Here is a 20046-nt window from a genome sequence, read left to right on the forward strand (position 1 = left end):
AATGAATTACTCCCTCTCTTTACACCCAAGGCACAGTTCACAGCCCATAACACCTGTTCATAAGTATTGTTCACCATACTCCAATCTGTTGATTCTGCTAGAATGTGCAGCCCTTAAAGGTATATCCATCTTCAACATCTAGTAAATGACAGGTACCCAATAAATAGCTATTGCATTACAGTAATTTCTGGGTTTTTAAAACGATTTTATTTATTTTAGAGAGGGAGAGTGAGTGCACAAGTGCAGAGGGGCAGAGGAAGTGGGATGGAAAGGCAGAGGGGAAGGGAGAAGGGCAACTAGACGCCCCACTGAGAACAGAGCTCTACCAGGGCTTATTCCTGAGATCCTGACCTCAGCTAAAACCAAGAATTGGACCCTTAACTGACTGAGCCACCCAGGAGCCCCTACAGTAATTTCAAAGAATATATGGTATAAATATTTGACTGTGTAATCATTAGCTAAGTAAAAGACTGTAATGATAAATCTAACCCACTAGAAAAAAATACATAAGCTTAAAAATGCACCTGTGGACATTTTTAATTATAAAAGATGATTATTTTTTAACCAAACATTTCCAATCTTATCCAAAGGTACATTCTTCATAGTCACTTATACATATGCAAATTCAGAATTCAAAAAGCTAATTCACTTTTAAATCATCTGCTTACCCAAGCAAGCACCTGAACAGTTTCCTTAGAATACAGAATATATTTGTTGTTGTTGTTGCTACTTAGAATAACCAAAAATAAAACAAAAAAAGGCAAAAAAGAGATTTTTTAAAAAATATATCGACCATTATAAAAATGTTAGTAATGGGTAGCCAATTCTCTGGTAATTTCTTTCAGAAATGTTAAATGATTAACGAGTTAGGAACAGAAAGACACTCCTGAACACTAACTACTGCACAGCTACCTGAGGGTATTAAAAGGCTGAATAAAGAATGTTCATTCGTATACAGGGATTTAAACACTGTTATGGGCTTTTTGTTTACTTTAGTTTTGGTTTGATTTTCTTTTTAAAACTATGCCCTAATGCCAAATCTTACATTTTTTTTTTCTTTTTCCTGTTGAACTGATGCTATGTTAAGATATAAGCACAAACATCTCATAAGTGTTTTAAATCCATCCAATTGTTTGAGAAGGCATACGTGCTGGGCCAATGAAGCCAAAACATTAGAGCTAGGAATTTTGATGAAGATAATAATTGCTTACAGACCAGCTTGTTTTAACTTGCTGAACAAAGAACACAATTTTATACCACATTTTCATCACAGGCTTCTTCTCTGCATAATCACTACTATAATGAACACTTTTAAAAGGGAGATTATCTACAGGTTAAAGAGTAAGGAAGTTATCAATTAGATTCCATCATCTTCAAAATTTCACTTACTCAAACTTTACATTAATTAAAAAAAATTTTTTTTAGCTGGCCTAAGCACTGTTTTGAATCTTTACTAACCATTTGTGTAGTGTGCATAGCAGAAATCTAAGAACGAAGACACTTAGTTAATTTCTAAATAACCCTAGATGGCTCTATAGCCTAGGACATGTCAATAATTCTTTTTTTTTTAAAGATTTTATTTATTTATTTGACAGAGAGAGAGAGAGAAATAACAAGTAGGCAGAGAGGCAGGCAGAGAGAGGGGGAAGCAGGCTCCCTGCTGAGCAGAGAGCCCAGTGCAGGGCTCGATCCCAGGAACTTGGGATCATGACCTGTACTGAAGGCAGAGGCTTAATCCACTGAGCCACCCAGTTCAACAATTCTTTGTGCCTTAGTTTATTTCTAGGACATCCCTATATAGTAAAACAGTTTCATCTTTCTCACATCTGAAAGCTGCACTCAGGCTCTGTGCCTATGTCAGGAGTTACTCCCTCTCCCATTAAGTTACTTTCATCACTGGCAGACCCCTGCAATGATTCAATATTCGACCAATATTTGTTACGGACCTACTTACTCTGTGACAGGCAGTGCAAGAGAAGTGCAGATGAGCTCTGTCTCTAAGAGGACAGTAATACTAGTTCCTGACTAACTGAGAGGATTGTCTCAGTCATTCTGCTTGTTTCACCCAACTTTGGATTTCCTATTCTTTACTTCCTCTGGAATACATAGCTGGAAGTCCTAACAATTAAGGTGGTATAGATCCACAGGATAGGGCTGAGGCCATCGGTCAGTAATCAGATTGTTACTGGGCCAGGCAGTCTGGGAGTCAACATGGTTTCAAGACAGAGATAAGAAGTCATGGAAGGGACCAACGTCACCAATTCACAAGACCAAGATAATTCTCTGTTCATGATACTGTGGTGACCCTAGCTTTGCTGAATCATTTTGCCCTTATAACTCCAGCCTCTAAGACAGAACCCTCTGGATGCTGGACTCTGTTAACTCTTTATTCCCTTAATGCAGGGGACCATTCATCTCAGCACATAAGCCTTCAGTATCAGTTGTGTAAAAGCAGGACCATGTCTTCCAACTACATCTGAAACCTTGTGAATTACAGAGAGAAAGGGAGGGTAGGGAATGAGAGACCTATGTTGTCCAGAGTATCAAGGGGACAGATTCTAATGTCAGACCTTGAATTTGAGACTCCAAACTTTGGACATGTGCTTATCGTTCTCGACCTATCCACCCCATTGGTGTTTGCATGCCAGTCTCCTGTACTCTTTGCCTCTGACGTGTTGCTTGCTCTAATCCTTGCCATTCAGAAGTCATCTTGTTCTGATCCATGGCCTTGTTCTGATTTTGGATCAGAACAAGAGGACCTAAATTTGCTCATATTTAACCGCAGTAGGTATCTCAAGTTATTATATCTTTCTGAATCTCAGATTTCTCATCTTTAAATTAATACATTTGCCATCATATTCCCTCAAAGATACATTTATACTTAATTGAAATAACATGCATTTCTGGGATCACAATAAAGTTATAATATGCTCCTGTATTCCTGACTATATAGTAAAAACATTTAAAATATTAAAAAACAAATTGATTTCCTAAAAGGAATAAAAATTTTGATTAATTATTTTTTTAAAGTTTTTATTTATTTATTTGACAGAGAGGGAGAGGCTATAAGCAGGGAGAGGGGCAGAGGGAGAGGAACCTGGGATCATGACTTGAGCTGAAGGTAGATGTTTAACCAACTGAGCCACCCAGGCCCCAACTATATATATATTTTTTAAGATTATTTATTTATTTATTTAACAGACAGAGATCACAAGTAGGCAGAGGCAGGCAGAAGAGAGGAGGAAGCAGGCTCCCCGCTGAGCAGAGAGCCCGATGCGGGGCTCGATTCCAGGACCCTGAGATCATGACCTGAGCTGAAGGCAGAGGCTTAACCCACTGAGCCACCCAGGTGTCCCCCCAACTATATTTTTAAAATATAATATCTACCTCACTTCCCAAAACATTTCTGTAATGTTATATGAAAAGAAAAAGAAAAATATTATAAGTAAATTAAGTAGAGTATACTCTTCAGAAGAAACTCAATAATGAGTTCTGTTTCTTAATGAAGAGGGATTTTAAAAATGTTAACAATTATCCCATGATTAATCTTATGGGAAAGGAATATTCTAATTACATTGGATTAACTCACTTTAAGGCTTTGATGTCTCTGCTAGTGAATTACTAAAGCAGATGCATTTTTTTTAAGAATTTAAAGACACAAGAATTTTCATTGTGCTAATATAAAGAGTAGACTCTAAAGTGTTATATATAAAGTATGCTTCAAAAATTTAAAAGAGTTAAAGGAGATTCCTCATCTCAATTCCTAGGAGACACTGTATCTGGAAGGGTAAACAGAAGCAAATAGTTTTCTGAAATTGTGCCAAGGCTACTTGTCAACTGCCTGGCAGGAAATGCTTTTGGAGGGCCTAGATAAACACACCATCATCTTTTTTAGGAAAAATCTTCTCCTTTAGATTCCAGAGCAAATGTACTGAGTTTAAACTAGCATCATAAACACAATAAGCAGAAAAAGATTTTTAAATTGTGGTACCTATAGGATCTATGTCAATTAAGTGATCTGTCCTTCACTTTTAACATACATGAACCTCACTGTTTAGCGATCATAGACTCAATACATGCTTGCTGAAATTTGTGATATATTAAACCTTATCTTTCCATCAATTTTCATTATGATTTTGGGGAAGCTTTATCTTATGAGACATTTTCATTTAGCACTAGCTCTTCCTGGCATCCTGGGATCAAGTCCTATATCAGGGTCCCTCCTTCTCGGGGAGCCTGCTTCTCCCTCTGCCTCTGCCTCTCTCTCTCCATGAATAAATAAATAAAACCTTAAAAAAATAAAATAGAAAAATGAAAGCAGTAGCTCTTGATATTTTTGTATTATATGATGATATTTTCTTGCATTTTTTTTTAAGATTTCATTTATTTATTTGACACAGAGAGAGATCACAAGTAGGCAGAGAGGCAGGCAGAGAGAGAGGGGGAAGCAGGCTCCCTGCTGTGCAGGGAGCCCGATTCGGGGCTAAATCCCAGGACCCTGAGATCATGACCTGAGCCGAAGGCAGAGGCCTAACCCACTGAGTCACCCTGGCACCCCATTTTCTTGCATTTATATAGCAAAGTGTTTTTCAAAATTATTTCATATCCATTATGTTAATTTTCATTTTAACATCTCATTATCTAAGTGCTAGCATTGAGACCAAGCTAGGACTTATAAAATGAGATGTTAGTATAAAAATTAAGTCAAAGGGGCACCTGGGTGGCTCAGCCGGTTAAAGCCTCTGCCTTCGGCTAGGGTCGTGATCCCAGGGTCCTGGGATCGAGCCCGGCATTGGGCTTTCTGCTCTGTGGGGAGACTGCTTCCTCCTCTCTCTCTGCCTGCCTCTCTGCCTACTTGTGATCTCTGTCAAGTAAATAAATAAAATCTTTAAAAAAAAAATTAAGGGGCGCCTGGGTGGCTCAGTGGGTTAAAGCCTCTGCCTTCGGCTCCGGTCATGATCCCAGGGTCCTGGGATCAAGCCCCGCATTGGGCTCTCTCCTCAGCAGGGAGCCTGCTTCCTCCTCTCTCTCTGCCTGCCTCTCTGCCTACCTGTGATCTCTGTCTGTCAAATAAATAAATAAAATCTTAAAAAAATAAATAAATAAATAAATAAATAAATAAAAAATTAAGTCAAAGATTACATTAGTCAGACGACCACATCTAAAACCAATTAGTGTGAAACATTTCTAGCACATTTCCTCTGTCCATGCTATGCATCAGATAATGGACCCCCAAATCCAACTACAGTATTTACTAAAATCATCCCTTGACCTCACCTGACTTTTATTTTCTTAAACTGCAAAAAGGATAAGGAGGTTCTAGCTGTTGACTCAGAACACCTACTATTAGCTAGAAAGATCTTTTGCCTTGTGTCAAGCCTCGTCAGTGCTTTTATGCCTCCTCCCTCCACAAGTCTGCTTGCTCCATTTGCCTACAATCTCAACCACCCATCTTCTTTTCCTCCTTTCTCATACTGAAAGCATCCTCTGCCCCACTCACTTTATGCCAATCTTGCCCAGTCCACAACAGAGAGTAAAATTTCCTTGGCCCAAGGAACAAATTAATATGGAAGGTGACATAACCTCTCTACCTGCCATACCTTGTCCTATAATAAAATAACTTCAGATAATAATGTGAGCCACCTCAACTTTGGTGTTCTTCTTCACATTCTAATGCCATTACACACAACTTCCAATATCTCCCCAACCTGCTCCCTCCTTTCCAAATAGGACTTCTTTGCCTTACTTACTATTGGGGCTCATACGGAAAAAAAAAAATACAGAAACTTTGTGTGTAGACCATTTTATGTTCTCTCCCCAATGTGAAGAGGATGGTGTATGATGGGAAAAAAAAGTCACAAAACTGAAGGATACAAATATTTGAATGTAAAGCGCTTATTTTAAATAATACAATTACCCTATTATCTCTTAAATTTTTAAATGTATTTCTAATGGGATACACCTATAATTATAATTAGGTAAACTTACCATAGGCCAGGGAATATAACTAAAGTTTACTCTAAAACTGTTATAATTCTAACCCTGAAAATGTGGCTTCCTACTCAACTTGTGAGAGCTTCCTGAAATGGAAATACATTCCAACATCAATATAGAACAAAGACTTAATGCACGACTACTGAATGAATAAAGGAATACTGACAGAAATAATAAATTTCATCCTAAGAGAATATATAAAAGTAAACTTAAGAGCATCAAGAATTGCATTTTGAAAGGGTAGGAAGGATATAACATTGGAAAGGAACAGAAAGATCTAAATATTAATTTTTTAAAAGCTGTTGCATCTGTCAAGATACATTTTATCAGTTTTTAAGACATTAAAACTCTACATAACGGACAATTTCAGAATGATGGAGTAAGGAGATTGGCAAATCATCTGTCCAAAGCAACAATAAACTACAAAAAACTGTCAAAATAAGCATATCAGCAATTTGGGGGGGGGGCAGAAATTGACCAGAGGTGTACAACAGATTGAAAAGTATTTATTTTTATAAATAATTAATAAAACTGCTGAACTTCTGTGAGGAAAGTGGGGATCTGGGACATCAGAGACTGTTCCCATTCCCTATCCCTGACCCCAGCGCCAACACAGTAGTTCTGTTAAGACAGGACAAGCCATGAAGACCAGCAGTTCTGCACCTGGAGGCAATGACTTGATTTGGTATCCAGGGTATTGTCGGAAACAAGTGACCTTAGAAAACAAATGGTAAACAATCGGGAAAACTCAACATCACAGCTGGCTGAGACTGTAGTATTGGTTGCAGCAAGCAACAGACCAGCCATAAATTTAACGATGGGATCCAGGGAAAAAGCTCATCATAGTGGACCTTGATAAGCTCTCACGCATGTATCCTGGGTGGTCTGGAAGTTATGCATGGGTCCTAGGTATGCACTGCTGGAATGCGAGGCCTTGCACACAACAGAAAATAAAAGTCGTAGAAGACTTGATGATCTGTTCCCCAACCTGTACACAGATCATTTGGCGAACCACTTACGTAAACTTGAGTTAGGCAAAGATTTCCTAGCTACTGAAAGCACAATCCATAGAAGAAGAAAAAATAAGTAAATGGACTTCATCAATAGTTAAGATGTTTGTGTTTCAATAAACACCATTAAGGCAATGAAAGACATGACACAGACTGGGAGAAAATTCTTATACATCACACAGCTGATAAAGAATTCTTGGTCAGAACAAGAACTCATAATTATAACTCAATAGTGAAAAAGGAAGCCAATTTAAAAATGGGCAAAAGACGAGGCGCCTGGGTGGCTCAGTGGGTTAAAGCCTCTGCCTTCAGCTCAGGTCACGATCTCAGGGTCCTGGGACTGAGCCCCACATCGGGCTCTCTGCTCAGCGGGGAGCCTGCTTCCCCTCCTCTCTCTCTGCCTGCCTCTCTGCCTACTTGTGATCTCTCTGTCAAATAAATAAATAAAATCTTTAAAAAATAAAATAAAATAAACATGGGCAAAAGATTTGAACAGACATTTCACAAAAGAATAGGAATGGCTAATAAGTACAAGAAAATGTACTCTATATCAATAATCATTACAGAAATGCAAATTAAAATCACAATGAGATAGTACTTCATACCCACTAGAATGGCTATAATCAAATGATAACAAGTATTGAGGAGGATGTAGAAAAACCAGAACCTTCGTACCTCACTTATGGAAATGTAAAATGGTACAGTGACTTTGGAAAAGTTTGGCAGTTTCTTAAAATATTAAACATAAATTTACCATTCCACTCAGTAATGCCACTCCTAAGTATCTCCCCGAGAGAAATTAAAACCTCTATCCACACAAACCCTTATACCCAATCTTTCTTCGCAGCACTATTTTTTATAGTCCCCAAGTGGAAACAATGAAAATGAATCAACTAGTGAATGGATAAACAAAAGTAGTATATTCATATAATGGAATATTATTCAGTCATACACAAGAGTGAATTACTGATACCTGCTACAACATGGATGAGCCTCGAAAATATTATGCTAAGTGAATGACAGACCAAAAAAAGGTCCCATATTGCATGATTCATTTATCCAAACTCCTTAGAAAAGGAAAATTTATAAAAACAGCAAGGAGAAGAGTGGTTGCCTGGGTCTAGAGGCAGGAGCTGAGACTAACTGCATATGGTAGGCATAGGAATCTTTTTCAGTTAATAAAAATGTTCTAAAACTGGATTGTGGTGATGTTTGCAAAATTCTATAAATTTATTAAAATTTATTGAGCTGTACCCTTAAAACAGGTGAATATAATGTAACATAAATTATACTCCAAAAAAGTCTTTTTTAAAAACTCCACATGGATTCCAACTATTGGTATCTACCAAAATTACCATTCCTTTAATCTCTGATAGTTTATTAAAATGACAAAACTTTTCCCTAATCATTCCTGCTCTGCAATCAATTTTTTAACTTCCAATTTTTTAACAGGCTGTGAAAGCTAATTCTCAGAACTTTGATCCATCCTCTTTAATCTATATAATCAAGATGACAATTTTGATAATGAGTTTCTTTCATTCCCCAAAAACCCAATGAGTTGATGTAATCAGACAAAATGAATGATCTAATGACTCAGTCTATAATACTACTTTACAAAGCTGTAATGATTCTAAAGCTCCCTAAGTCTGCTGAAGAAATAAAAATACCACCTGTCAAATAAAATGATTTATACATTCTCTGGTATGTACAGTATAAATCATTGTCTAACTCTGGCATGATACCCACTTTTACATCATAGGCTTTTAACCCTTTTTTGCCTCTTCATGTAGAGAAACATAATTAACATTTGCTCGTCATTAAACTTGTTTTTTTCTCCTCAAGAAGTCCCAAATACAATACCAATCTCTTTCCTCAGATTTCAGGAATAAAAATGTCCTCCAACCCATCTATTCCCCAAAATACAACCTAGATAATGTCTGTGTGTTCTTAGTAATGTATCCACTCTCATGAAGAGAGAAATCATGGAAGACTTACACCAATAGTTCCTTTTTCCATTGATGATCAGATACATTTCTGGTCATAGGCCCTCCCTCTATTTGCTGTTCCATTTCCAAGTCTCACTGGTAGCTTTAAGAAGTGCCTGGCTTAGGGGCACTTGGGTAGCTCAGTTAACCACTGGATTCCTGATTTTGGCTCAGGTCATGATCTCAGGGTCGTGAGACTGAGTCCCATATCAGGTTCAGTACTGAGTGCAGAGCCTGCTGAAGATTCTCTCTCCTCCTCCTTCTGCCCCTCCCCAGTCTTATTGTCTCTCTCTCTCTCTCTCTTTCTCTCTTTCCAAAAACAAAACAAAAACCATCTAAAGAAGTACCTGGCTTGGGCTGTGTTTGATCCACAAAGGGCCAGGTGGTAGGTCATGTTTCATCATCATTCCCATCGAATCTTAAAAAAGAGAAAAACGATTCTCTCACTCTGTGGTTTATGGTTCAAACCTTGAAATTATTTAAAAAAATATATAAATATAAAAATAAACGCAAAGATTTAATTTCATGTCAGTCTTTAGGCTTTATTTCATTCCAAGCATCTTCTTTCCCATATATTTCTAAATGTTAAATTCTGGGAAAGTTGTTATAACTGAATGTTCATTATATTCATTAAAGTATGAAGGTAGACTTTTTTCTGAAGAAGCCAACTCTTACCCAGCCTAACAGGGATCTATTTAAATAAAAAATTAAGTCAGCAAATTCAACAAATGTTTATTGAACACCTACTGCTTAACAAGCCCTTGTTATTTAGGGAAAATTAGGAACAATTTCCACCTTCAAGGAGTTCATAAGCTGTTGGGGGGAAATGAAACATAACTACATATAATTTAAATCAGATTAAGATAAGTACCTGAACATTAAAAAAAAAAAAAAAGCCATGGAAACAGGTTGCACCTGGAATAGCAGATTTCAAAAAGTTGACTTGACAAAAATAAAGTAATGCTTCAACTGGAAAGGAGTTCAGGATGGAAGGCAATAATAGATTCCTGGGGAAGAGAGCCAGGTGACATGAGGTATGGACAGTATCAGGTAAGGGAGAACATAGTGGGAGACAGGCTGAAGTCTGATTAAGATAATAATATTAGTGGGGCACCTGGGTGGCTCAGTGGGTTAAAGCCTCTGCCTTTGGCTCTTTTCCTCTCTGGCTCCTTGAAGCTTGGCCGCCATCATGAACGACACAGTAACTATCCGGACCAGGAAGTTCATGACCAACCGACTACTTCAGGGCAAACAAATGGTTATTGATGTCCTTCATCCTGGAAAGGCAACAGCACCTAAGACAGAAATTCGGGAAAAACTAGCCAAAATGTACAAGACCACACCAGATGTCATATTTGTATTTGGGTTCAGAACCCATTTTGGTGGTGGCAAGACAACTGGCTTTGGCATGATTTATGATTCCTTGGATTATGCAAAGAAAAATGAACCCAAACATAGACTTGCAAGACATGGTCTGTATGAGAAGAAAAAGAACGCAAGAAAACAGCGAAAAGAACGCAAGAACAGAATGAAGAAAGTCAGGGGGACTGCGAAAGCCAATGTTGGTGCTGGTAAAAAGTGAGCTGGAGATTGGACAGCAGAAGGAGTAAAGACGCTGCAGTGGCTTTATCTGTGGTGATTGTGCAGATTTTTCATGAGAGGAATAATAAACTAAGAATGTTAATGTGAAAAAAAAAAAAAAAGCCTCTGCCTTCAGCTGAGGTCATGATCCCAGAGTCGTGGGATCGAGCCCCACATCGGGCTCTCTGCTCTTCCGGGAGCCTGCTTCCCTTCCTCTCTCTCTGCCTCCTTCTCTGCCTACCTGTGATCTCTGTCTGTCAAATAAATAAATAAATTTAAAAAAAAAAAAAAGAAGAAGAAGAAGAAGCTCACAGTCCAGGAGATTGGTACTCTTGGTATCCCTGAGTAGCGACAAGAGGAAAAGTGAGATTTGAAGAAGTTAAGTAACTCGTTCACCCAGAATCACAGAGCAAAAGGTGGCGGAGTCTGAATTCAAACTCAGCTCTCCAGACTGGATATTCGCGACACTGCTTGCCTAACCACTATGTTCTGAAGGAGGCTTTTGGTAAACAGTATTATGTAGAATACTTTTATACAACAATGAAAAATATCCCAATGATAATGAAGACTTTTACTCAATTTCTTTAGGTGAGAGGAGAGCAGGAAATGAGCGACAGTGCAGACGGAGACTGCCGTAGTATCCTGGTAGCCCAGAACTGCTGATCAAGCCATCTGCTGAAGAGACTCGCTCGGCACTGAAGATTTCTTTGTGTCCCTTCAAGTGACTCCCACTGAGCAGTGTTCCTTAAAGGAGTTCCTCCCAAAGATCAATACTTTGCTGAGCGCAGTGTGGTGTAGCAGACTCGCTTGGGCTCTACGGTCTATCAAATAACAAAGAAGTGTGTTGGAGTGGAGTGGAGTGCAAGGTAACGAGGCTCAGCTTATTTAAATGTGGCGCAACTATTCTTGAAAGGTGGGTTCAAACCCTCTGCCCACCCCACCCCCCAAAGAAGAGGCTTCCAAAAATGTGAGTCCATATTTCCCACTCGAGGAGTGCGGAAGCTGCCGTGAGGGGATTACGGGGCTCTACATACAACTCGGGCGCCCCTCTTGGCCCTGAACAGCTGCCATCCGGCGGAGGGCGTCCCACGGCCCACTGCCAGCTGCCCAAACTCTTCTCCAAGCGCCACCTGGGCAGCTGCACTGTTTGGCCTCTCCTACTCATTTCTTCAAACAAAAGCGTTTTTTACAATAGCGATATCCCAAGATAACAGACCAGATGGAAAGAGTCGCCTGGAGGCAGGTGTCTAATTCCCCACAATTTCTTAGGCCTGAAGGAGACCACCTGACTTTACACGGGGTCCACTATGTTTGGCGTTGGAGACCACCTCGAAGGGAAAGGCCACAGCCCACGGGCTCTTGGGATGGAGCAGACAGGTGGCCCCCGCCGCAGGATAGACTCGGGCCTCCACGCCCCGCACGCCGCCAGGCTCCGCCCCTGCGCCGGGAAATTAGCCAGGCAACCGGCGCGCAGGGGCCGCGGCAGGGTCGCTGAAAGAAGGCGTAGCCGGCGCTGGCCATAGGCCCCGCCCCCCGCCGATGGCCTGCTGCGCCGGCGCCGGGTGCTCTAGGCCCAGCTCTCCCTCTCTCCGACACAGTGCTGAGCGCATGCGCCTAGAGAAGCGGGAGGGTGAGGGGTCCCCACCGAGGGGAGGGCGAGACGGAAATGGAGGGGATCTGTGCGTACCCGCTCGCCCCCGGCCGGGTGTCGGGTGGAGAGAGCGTTAGGGGCAGAGCCGGGGGCTGTGGGAGCCGGGGAGGTCGAGGCTAGGGCTCCGACCCACAGCTGGAGCAGGGTCGCGGCGGCCCGCTGACCCGCCGGTGTTTGTGTGTATGTGCCCGCGCAGGGTGACATGGAGAACTGTTTGGCGGCCGCGGCGCTGAACGGGGTGGACCGACGTGCCCTGCAGCGCACGGCTAGGCTGGGTCAAGAAGTGCTGGAGCGGGCCAAGAGGAGGGCGGTGGACTGGCATTCGCGGGAGCTTCCCAAAAGCGCCGTGGGGGCCACGTCCCGGGAGCGGCCCTACCGAGAAAGACGGCTGGCAGCCGGCCCCCAGCGCTTTCTCCCGGGAGAGGTGAGGGCTCTGTGATAGGGGACGAGCCCATTCGTTCGCTCAGCGGTAGCGGGTCGGGGCCACCAGGGCACGTTGAGCCCACGCACGGGATCCAGCCCTTGGCGGAAGCTGTAAAGTAACGGGGCAGTGAACAGAAAAGTCTTTTGAAAACTCTTGACATTTGACAGATTCTTACTGGGTAGTTTACGGTACCGCTGATGCTCGGCCCTGGCTGGTTACTTTAAAAAAAAAAAAAAAAAGTTCTTACCTGCTACCATCCGATATTACAGGAAAGCTAGCAAGCCTTTCTTTGTCCTGGATAAACTGCGTGCCTGTTTATTCCTTTTAGAGTGGAATTCTTTCCCAGAAAGATCTTTCTTCTTAAATTTGCAGAGGCCTTTCAAAAAGTAAAAAAGATGCTATTCCCAAAATGACTTCATTCTCCAGCAGGGAATACCAGATCTCACCTGTGATCTGCCATTTATTCAAATAGAGAGAAGAAAGACAACCAACCCTTAGTGCTTCCTTCAGAACAATGGCAGAATTCATGGACTATACTTCAAGTCAGTGCGGGGTAAGTTGGTGTAAGCCAAAGCATACCCCGGTCCACCTGCAGATGGACCACAAAGGGGATGTTTGGGGAATGTAAGGAGAATCTGGAGACTACCAGTTTATCCTATCCCACTTTCATGGTTAGACTGTAAAGAGGGACTTAAACCAGGTGATAAATCCAAGTTAGAATTTACTCAACAGGTACTTACTGAACATCTAACTCTGTAGGTATTATTGAGGATATAGCAGTGAACAAGCCACAAAAGGTCTCTGTCCTCCCTATTGTTTTCAGACTAGTTGAGGGGTGGGGGAGTTTGCAGAATTTCAACAATCAAGTCCAGATATTAGGGATTTTTTAAACTTTGAAGTGAACTAAAGTTAAAAAACATCAGTAAGATCTTTCTAAACTAGAATTGAGCCTTTCTGGTTTTCAAAATTTATTGAAACAAAATCCCTTCACTAGAATTTAACTTCTGTTTCAAGTCCCCGGTAATGTAGTTTTTAAGTTTGTCTCTATGAGTTTGTATCACTTGCTGGCCACAAAAGTGGTCCTGTGGAACAGATGCAGTGCCCTTATCAGAAGTGCTGTGGCTTAATGGCAGGAGCAGCCTCCCAGGAATCAGACCCTTGTTCTGCCACTTAATGGCTATAATGCCGTGGGCCAGTTAGTCCCACTCAGCCTATCTTCCCTGTCATAAAATGAGGATCTCTGAAGTGCTTTCCAGCCATCAGATCTGTTTCTTTGGTTTCACTGAGAGATGAACACCAGAAAATTGTCATAAACTATAGCATGAGGGACTTGAGTGAAATTTTTGGTACCATTTATTGAAATGGGTATACAAAAGCCCACATGTTAATCTCATCTTTAAGTACTTTGAGGGAAGGGGGAAGGCAGGCCAGCCTGCATCCAGGGAGGTCCCCTGCATGGAAGGTACTCTGTTATTTGGGAGTTACAGCAGGTTCTGGTCTCTTTCAGCCTTAATATGATGTGATTCTCTTGTGGTTATAAGGATGCTGGTCTATAAGGGAGACGGAAGAGAATACCTTGTTTCTGTCCTGATTTTCTTTTTTTTTTTTAAGATTTTATTTATTCATTAGAGAGATTGAGAGAGAGCACAAGTAGGCAGAGCATCAGGCAGAGGCAGAGGGAGAAGCAGACTCTCCACTGAGCAGGGAGCCAGATGTGGGGCTCAATCCCAGGACCCTGGAATCATGACCTGAGCCGAAGGCAGGCGCTTCACTGACTGAGACACCCAGGCGCCCCCTGTCCTCTTCAATTTCATATATTAAGATTTCAAAAAATCTCTAATCTCTTTACATCTTTTGTAAAGTACCTATGACTTCAAGAACAGGATTCCAATAAGTGAGATGATCCAGAGAATATTTTTATGTTATTCTGCTAAATGCTTTTAGAAAAATCCGTAACTTCAGCTCTTTTGTGAAGAGAGCAACTGAAACATTTTCGTTCATGGTTCACTAAAAGGAATAACAAAAGTCGTTGGTCTGAGGTTCAGCAAATTGGTGTGTTGTTCATTTTGAATTTCAGTCCATACTTCAGGTTCCACTTTGGAAGGGAGTCTCAGAACCCTTGGGCTTTCTAGAGATAGAATTAGGAACAGTGTTCTGAGTTTGCCTTTACAATTTTGAAGCAGCCCCCAAAGTACATTATTAGACCTATATCCTGAAGTACTTCCCCCAGCTTCCCATTCTTTTGGTCTCATGCCTTAAACACGTTCGTACACTATGTTCAAAACAAGCAGACTTGTGATGTTCTCATCATTAGTCATAATCAGGGGCAAGTCTAAGGTTAACTTCGAAGGGGAGGAAGGAAGTAGACAAGAAAAAATGTAACTGCTTTCTGTTCCTTTGGAGTATTCTCCTTAAATTAGAGACCTCTTTCTCCCCTCCACATGGAGAGAACGGTTGCGTAGCTATTGAGTTTTTGTTACATTTCCTGTTGTATTTCTAAATCTCAAGGAGATGCCCCCCTCTTCCCTTGTCATTGTCTGAGACTCAGACAATAACCGTGGAACAGTTCATCAGAACTTGTGATGAGAGGAGTTGAAAAGGCATATGTCTTTGACATTGGAGCAAAGACGTTGTGAAAATTATTTAACCTGGCAGAGAGCCTGGTTCTGCCCAACCATAGCTGGCCAGAGTTCTTGCCCTACAAAGGCAGCAGATGGCAGCAAAGTCATGCCAAATGCAGTCTCTGCAGCCACTTCACAGGGGCTAAGATTTGTTCGATGACTTCAGAGGTCTGTTAAGGGAACAGGTAATTTACCTTTGCTATGTTGCCTCCCTCCTTAATCATACTTACCCCGAGTCATGGAGCTTTGTTTTTTTAATTAACATATATTATTTGTTTCAGAGGTACAGGTCTGTGATTCATCAGTCTTACATAATTCACAGCAATCACTGTAGCATATATCCTCCCTAATGTCCATCACCCAGCCACTCCATTCCTTCCACTCTCCTTCCTTCCAGCAACCTTCAGTTTGTTTCCTGAAATTAAGAATCTCTTATGGTTTGTCGCTCTCTCTGGTTTCATCTTGTTTCATTTTTTCTCTCCTTTCCCCTATGATCCTGTCTTGTTTCTCAAATTCTTCATATCAGTGAAATCATATGATAATTGTCTTTCTCTGATTGACTTATTTCACTTAGCATAATACCCTCTAGTTCCATTCACATCTTTGCAAATGGCAAGATTTCATTTTTTGATAGCTGCATAGTATTCCATTGTATATATATACCACATCTTCTTTATCCATTCATCAGACAAAGGACATCTAGGCTCTTTCCATAGTTTGGCTATTGTGGACATTGCTGGGGTCCTCAAGGGGGCCCCTTTGGATCACTACATTGTATCTCTGGGGTAAATACCCAGTAGTACAATTGCTGGGTCATAGGTTAGCTCTATTTTCAACTTTTTGAGGAACCTCCATACTGTTTTCCAGAGTGGCTACACCAGCTTGTGTTCCCACTGACAGTGTAGGAGAGTTCTCCTTTCTCCACATCCCTGCCCATGGAAGTTGTTGTTGTTGTTGTTTTTAATTTGACCAGACTATTTGCTTACCCGACATCTTTCACGTTACTTCTGTAGAGCTACTATTCATCTGTGCTGGAGGAAGGAGGGGCGGCCCACGTCTCTCGTTATCACAGAGGGAAGTCCAAGCTGCACTGCTGCTGGGACAGGGGGAACAGTCACGTACGTATCCTCAGCTCTCTGTGCTGTGTCCTCAGCTCCCCCTCCCTCTCTTTTAAAGAATTATTTTCCTAGAGCATTAGGAAATAAGCTATTAGTATTAGTAATGAATAATTACAGGCCTCTCCCTACAAACTTACCTTTTACCACATGTTCTGGGGAAGCCCAAGATTCTACTTGTTGAAATGATGCACTAGGAATTCATTGTTGTTTTTGAAGAGATTAGGCATGTTACATTGTTTTATTTTTTTCTTTTTAAACATCCCCTAGTTATACTCAAAGAAAGCAAACTTACATTCAGAGTCTAATCCACAAGTTGGATTCTTGACTTCTCTGGCCTATGGATTTAGGGAAAGGATGGGATAGTGACCCCAGGGTTGTGAGTGAGGGCTCGATGCACACTGGAAGTTCCCTCCTCTTTCCTTGGCCTGGGACATGTGGAACAATGCCAAAGCCCAAAGCCTGGGTTTCTTTTCTGGCCTGACCCTAAGGGGGTTACATGTGGGCAAGAGTCATTCCTGTCCCTCCCATTCCTTCCTGTAAAATGTAAGTTGGTGCCTCTAGAGGAAATTCTGCCTTTCCCTGCTAGTACCTGGACTCCTGGGAGAAGCACAGAAGATAATTCTATTTTCTGAGAGCCTGTTAAGTGTCAGTCACTCTTGAACTTTAAATCTCCAATCTAGTAACCCCATGTTGTAGACTAGGAAACTAAGGCTTAGAGAACTTCATCTGCCCTTTTCAGTAAAGCAGGAGATAGGATTCAAATTCAGGTCTGACTCCACATCCCATGGAAATACAAAAAGTAATCACAGTAAACATCTGACTACAAATACCTCACAGAATTCACTCAAAGTCTTTTAACAGTTAAGAAACAACTTACAAGAATCCGACAGAACAATTATTAGTTCCTAATAAACTAAGAAAGTTTCTCTTTACAATCCAGAAGTCAAAGTCTGGGCACTAATCAATGTTTCTGCTTGTCTCTTCAGAGAAAAGACACCTCCCTCGGTCTTGGAGGCATCTCTCACGTGTCAGGGTGTGCTCTGGCGGTGTCCCAGCCTGTGAGTAGAGGTCTCTCCTCGTTGTTCTGGGCTTCACCGCCAGTGCCATTGCATGAACCAGTTGAGCCAGTTACAGGGTCCTTTGTCCCAGATCCATAGTATTTCTAAGTTGGGATGTTTCATTCTTGCGGAGAGAGTATAGCATTTGGATTCAGTGGAAAATTATGTTTTCTCATTATCCTTCCTTCACTTGAAGCTTAAGGGATACTTTTTGTGCTTGAACTCATAGTTGTGGTTGGAAAGAATGTGAAGTATTCACGTTGCAGTTCCTCCAGCTCAGCTGGGCTGGCACTGGGTCCTGCTGGAATTCCACCATCTGTTCAAGCATCAGGAGGGGCCTGACCCTCCTGCTTACAAAGTGAAAATCATTGCTGAAATTCTGAAACATAGAAATTTGGTTAGATCGAGTTCCAGAACATTTGAAGGGATTTGTCCTTATTTTCCACAAATGCTTCTCTGTTAAAAACACAGTGATGAGTTTTTCATTTTTAGTATAAGGAAGTACTCATGAGTTCATGAACCCAGGGAATTTTTTGGAACTTGGAAGGGCTGGAATTTGGAGGAAAGGAACTCCAGCATGTTGCTGGAATAGTTTACTTAATCTTTGTTTGTATACAGTGCGCTACTAGCCAGGACTCAGAATATACTGGAGTTAGTAACAACTAAGAATGTTCTGCTTCTTGTACAAATATAAGTTAGATTAAGATGCTTCCCATACTTGCTGGATTTTGGTAATGCTAATCTTCCTGATACTCGTGGTTTTGGAATCAAGATGTCAGTCTCCTCCCCCATGTTTCCTTTTATGCAGATAAATGAGATATTCCCGGCTTTCTGCAATTCTGATATGGCTGTACTTTCTGAAATCGACTTTTGTGTACTTACATAGTTGAAGACCAACAAATAGTTGTGGCGTAGTCATTTACATTCATGTCAGTTGAATGATAAGACCACCAACTTTGCAATAACTGGATATGAAAGGATAGAATGTAAAATGGCTTTGGAAAAAGTTGGCTGTAAATCTATGCAAGGTGGGTGGGGAGAAAGTTTCATAAAAGTGTAAATATCACCATTTATTCCTCCTGGTGGAGTTTGCTGGCCAGTAATTTGTTGTTTTCCCTTGGGTGTGGTGGCAGAGAGGACAGCTGCTGCCTGTGGCTTCTTCTGAGCATGAAGTCCGTGGTGGGTAGGGCAGGAGGGGTGGGGGTTTCCCAGCTGTGGGATAGCAACTTTGGCTCTTAATTACAGGCTCTTTTCTGGTTTGCAACTTTGCTGTCTGCTGTTTGAACTGAGACTCCTCCTCTGCCAACAGTTCTGCCCACTTCCCAGCCATGTGTCAAGTCTGTCTTTGGAAGACAGTCTGTGCTCAGCACTGCTTTCAACACCTATCTTTCCATTAACTCTAGCTTTCAGTGTTTTGTACTATAGCTATAGGAGAACCAGTCCTCCAGGGGAGGGCTTTGGCCAGGCAGCTGACTTGCTGCATGACGACTTGGAATCCACACGTGTGCTCAGCTTTTGCAGAAAAGAATATTTCATCTTCCTCATCATGAATTTAGCAAACCAAACACAGTTAAAAAGAAAAATTCTCATCATTCCTTGGTGCCTTGTCGTTACTGCTGATCTGTACTAACAAATGCCACTTTCGCTCGCCAAAGCAATGACCATTCGCCTTTCCTTCTACCTAATTCTCTTTCTACCATGATTAGGCGTGTCCCCTTTATGACCCTTCATGTTCGTATAGCATTCTGACACTTGCCAGGTGTTTTCATGTACGTACTTATTTGTGATGTAGGTATTACCACAGCTTTAGAAATAAGGAAACAAGCACAAGGAGAGGCTGAGGCTTACCTGGCATTCCTATTGTGTGGCCAGACTGAGCCTTGAAAGCAAGACCTCTGTCTCCCAGCCCAGGGCTTCATCCCACTGCGCCGCTGGCACACAAAGGTGGCCTGGTAGCGTTGTGACCTATAGTCTCTCAACAGCTAATACCTGTTTCCTTGCAGGCTGAGAACACCTCTAAGGACCTCTACATAGAAGTATATCCAGGGACCTATTCTGTCACTGTGGGCACAAATGACTTAACCAAGACTCAGGTGGTAGCAGTTGACTCAGGACAGAGTGTGGACTTGGTCTTCCCAGTATGATGTGGACCATCATGGCTATCACATCACCTTTTTTTTAAGCAGCAAGAAGAATAAAGTCACTGTATGATTCTTTTCATATTTACACAGTGATCCTGCTTTCAAGGCTGAACTGTAGAGGGTCAGCCTTCCTGGGACCTGGAGTTTGTCTCTCTCAGTGCCTATTTTAACCTGAATGTCTAGAAGTACCCCTACTCCCCCACTTTCTGCTGAAAGTCATAATGTAATGATGCTATCTGAATAGTTTTTAACTGCTTACTTTCCAGATGGTTAATTATGATAATAAAGGGAGCGATTTGGAAATGAAGAGTTCCTTTTTATTGGCATGAAGAGGTGAAACAGGGTCGCTCATCTATGAGCTGTAGGTTTACAAGAAGGCGGCAGAGAGGCTGTGGACACATTTGCCCAAAGCCACGCCCTGGTGTGTCTGTGGAAGAGGCGCTCTGAAGCAGGTCCCCCAAGC

The 20046-nt window shown here is 41.6% G+C and overlaps 2 protein-coding genes across 3 annotated transcripts; both read left to right on the forward strand.

Moving 5' to 3' along the window:
• The first annotated feature begins 10142 nt into the window (after positions 1–10142).
• On the forward strand, positions 10143–10692 carry LOC116865183 (40S ribosomal protein S24-like). The gene has a single exon (XM_032853418.1). It carries the CDS (start codon positions 10179–10181, stop codon positions 10569–10571), a length of 393 nt encoding a protein of 130 aa, XP_032709309.1. The 5' UTR covers positions 10143–10178; the 3' UTR covers positions 10572–10692.
• A 1386-nt stretch (positions 10693–12078) lies between these two features.
• AKIP1 (A-kinase interacting protein 1) lies at positions 12079–19886 on the forward strand. Of its 2 annotated transcripts, XM_032853420.1 has the most exons (6): positions 12079–12200; positions 12418–12645; positions 13118–13198; positions 16280–16384; positions 17371–17442; positions 19446–19886. In XM_032853420.1, the coding sequence occupies exons 2-6, from the start codon at positions 12424–12426 to the stop codon at positions 19584–19586; spliced, it is 621 nt and encodes a 206-aa protein (XP_032709311.1). In that variant the 5' UTR covers positions 12079–12200; positions 12418–12423; the 3' UTR covers positions 19587–19886. The 2 variants fall into 2 exon arrangements, with proteins under 2 accessions (XP_032709311.1, XP_032709310.1); XM_032853419.1 differs by lacking the exon at positions 12079–12200 and having other exon boundaries at positions 12215–12645.
• The last annotated feature ends 160 nt before the right edge of the window (positions 19887–20046 follow it).

The sequence above is a fragment of the Lontra canadensis genome, unplaced genomic scaffold, assembly GCF_010015895.1.
Source record: "Lontra canadensis isolate GAN:19392208 unplaced genomic scaffold, GSC_riverotter_1.0 scaffold7, whole genome shotgun sequence".
NCBI lineage: Eukaryota > Metazoa > Chordata > Mammalia > Carnivora > Mustelidae > Lontra > Lontra canadensis.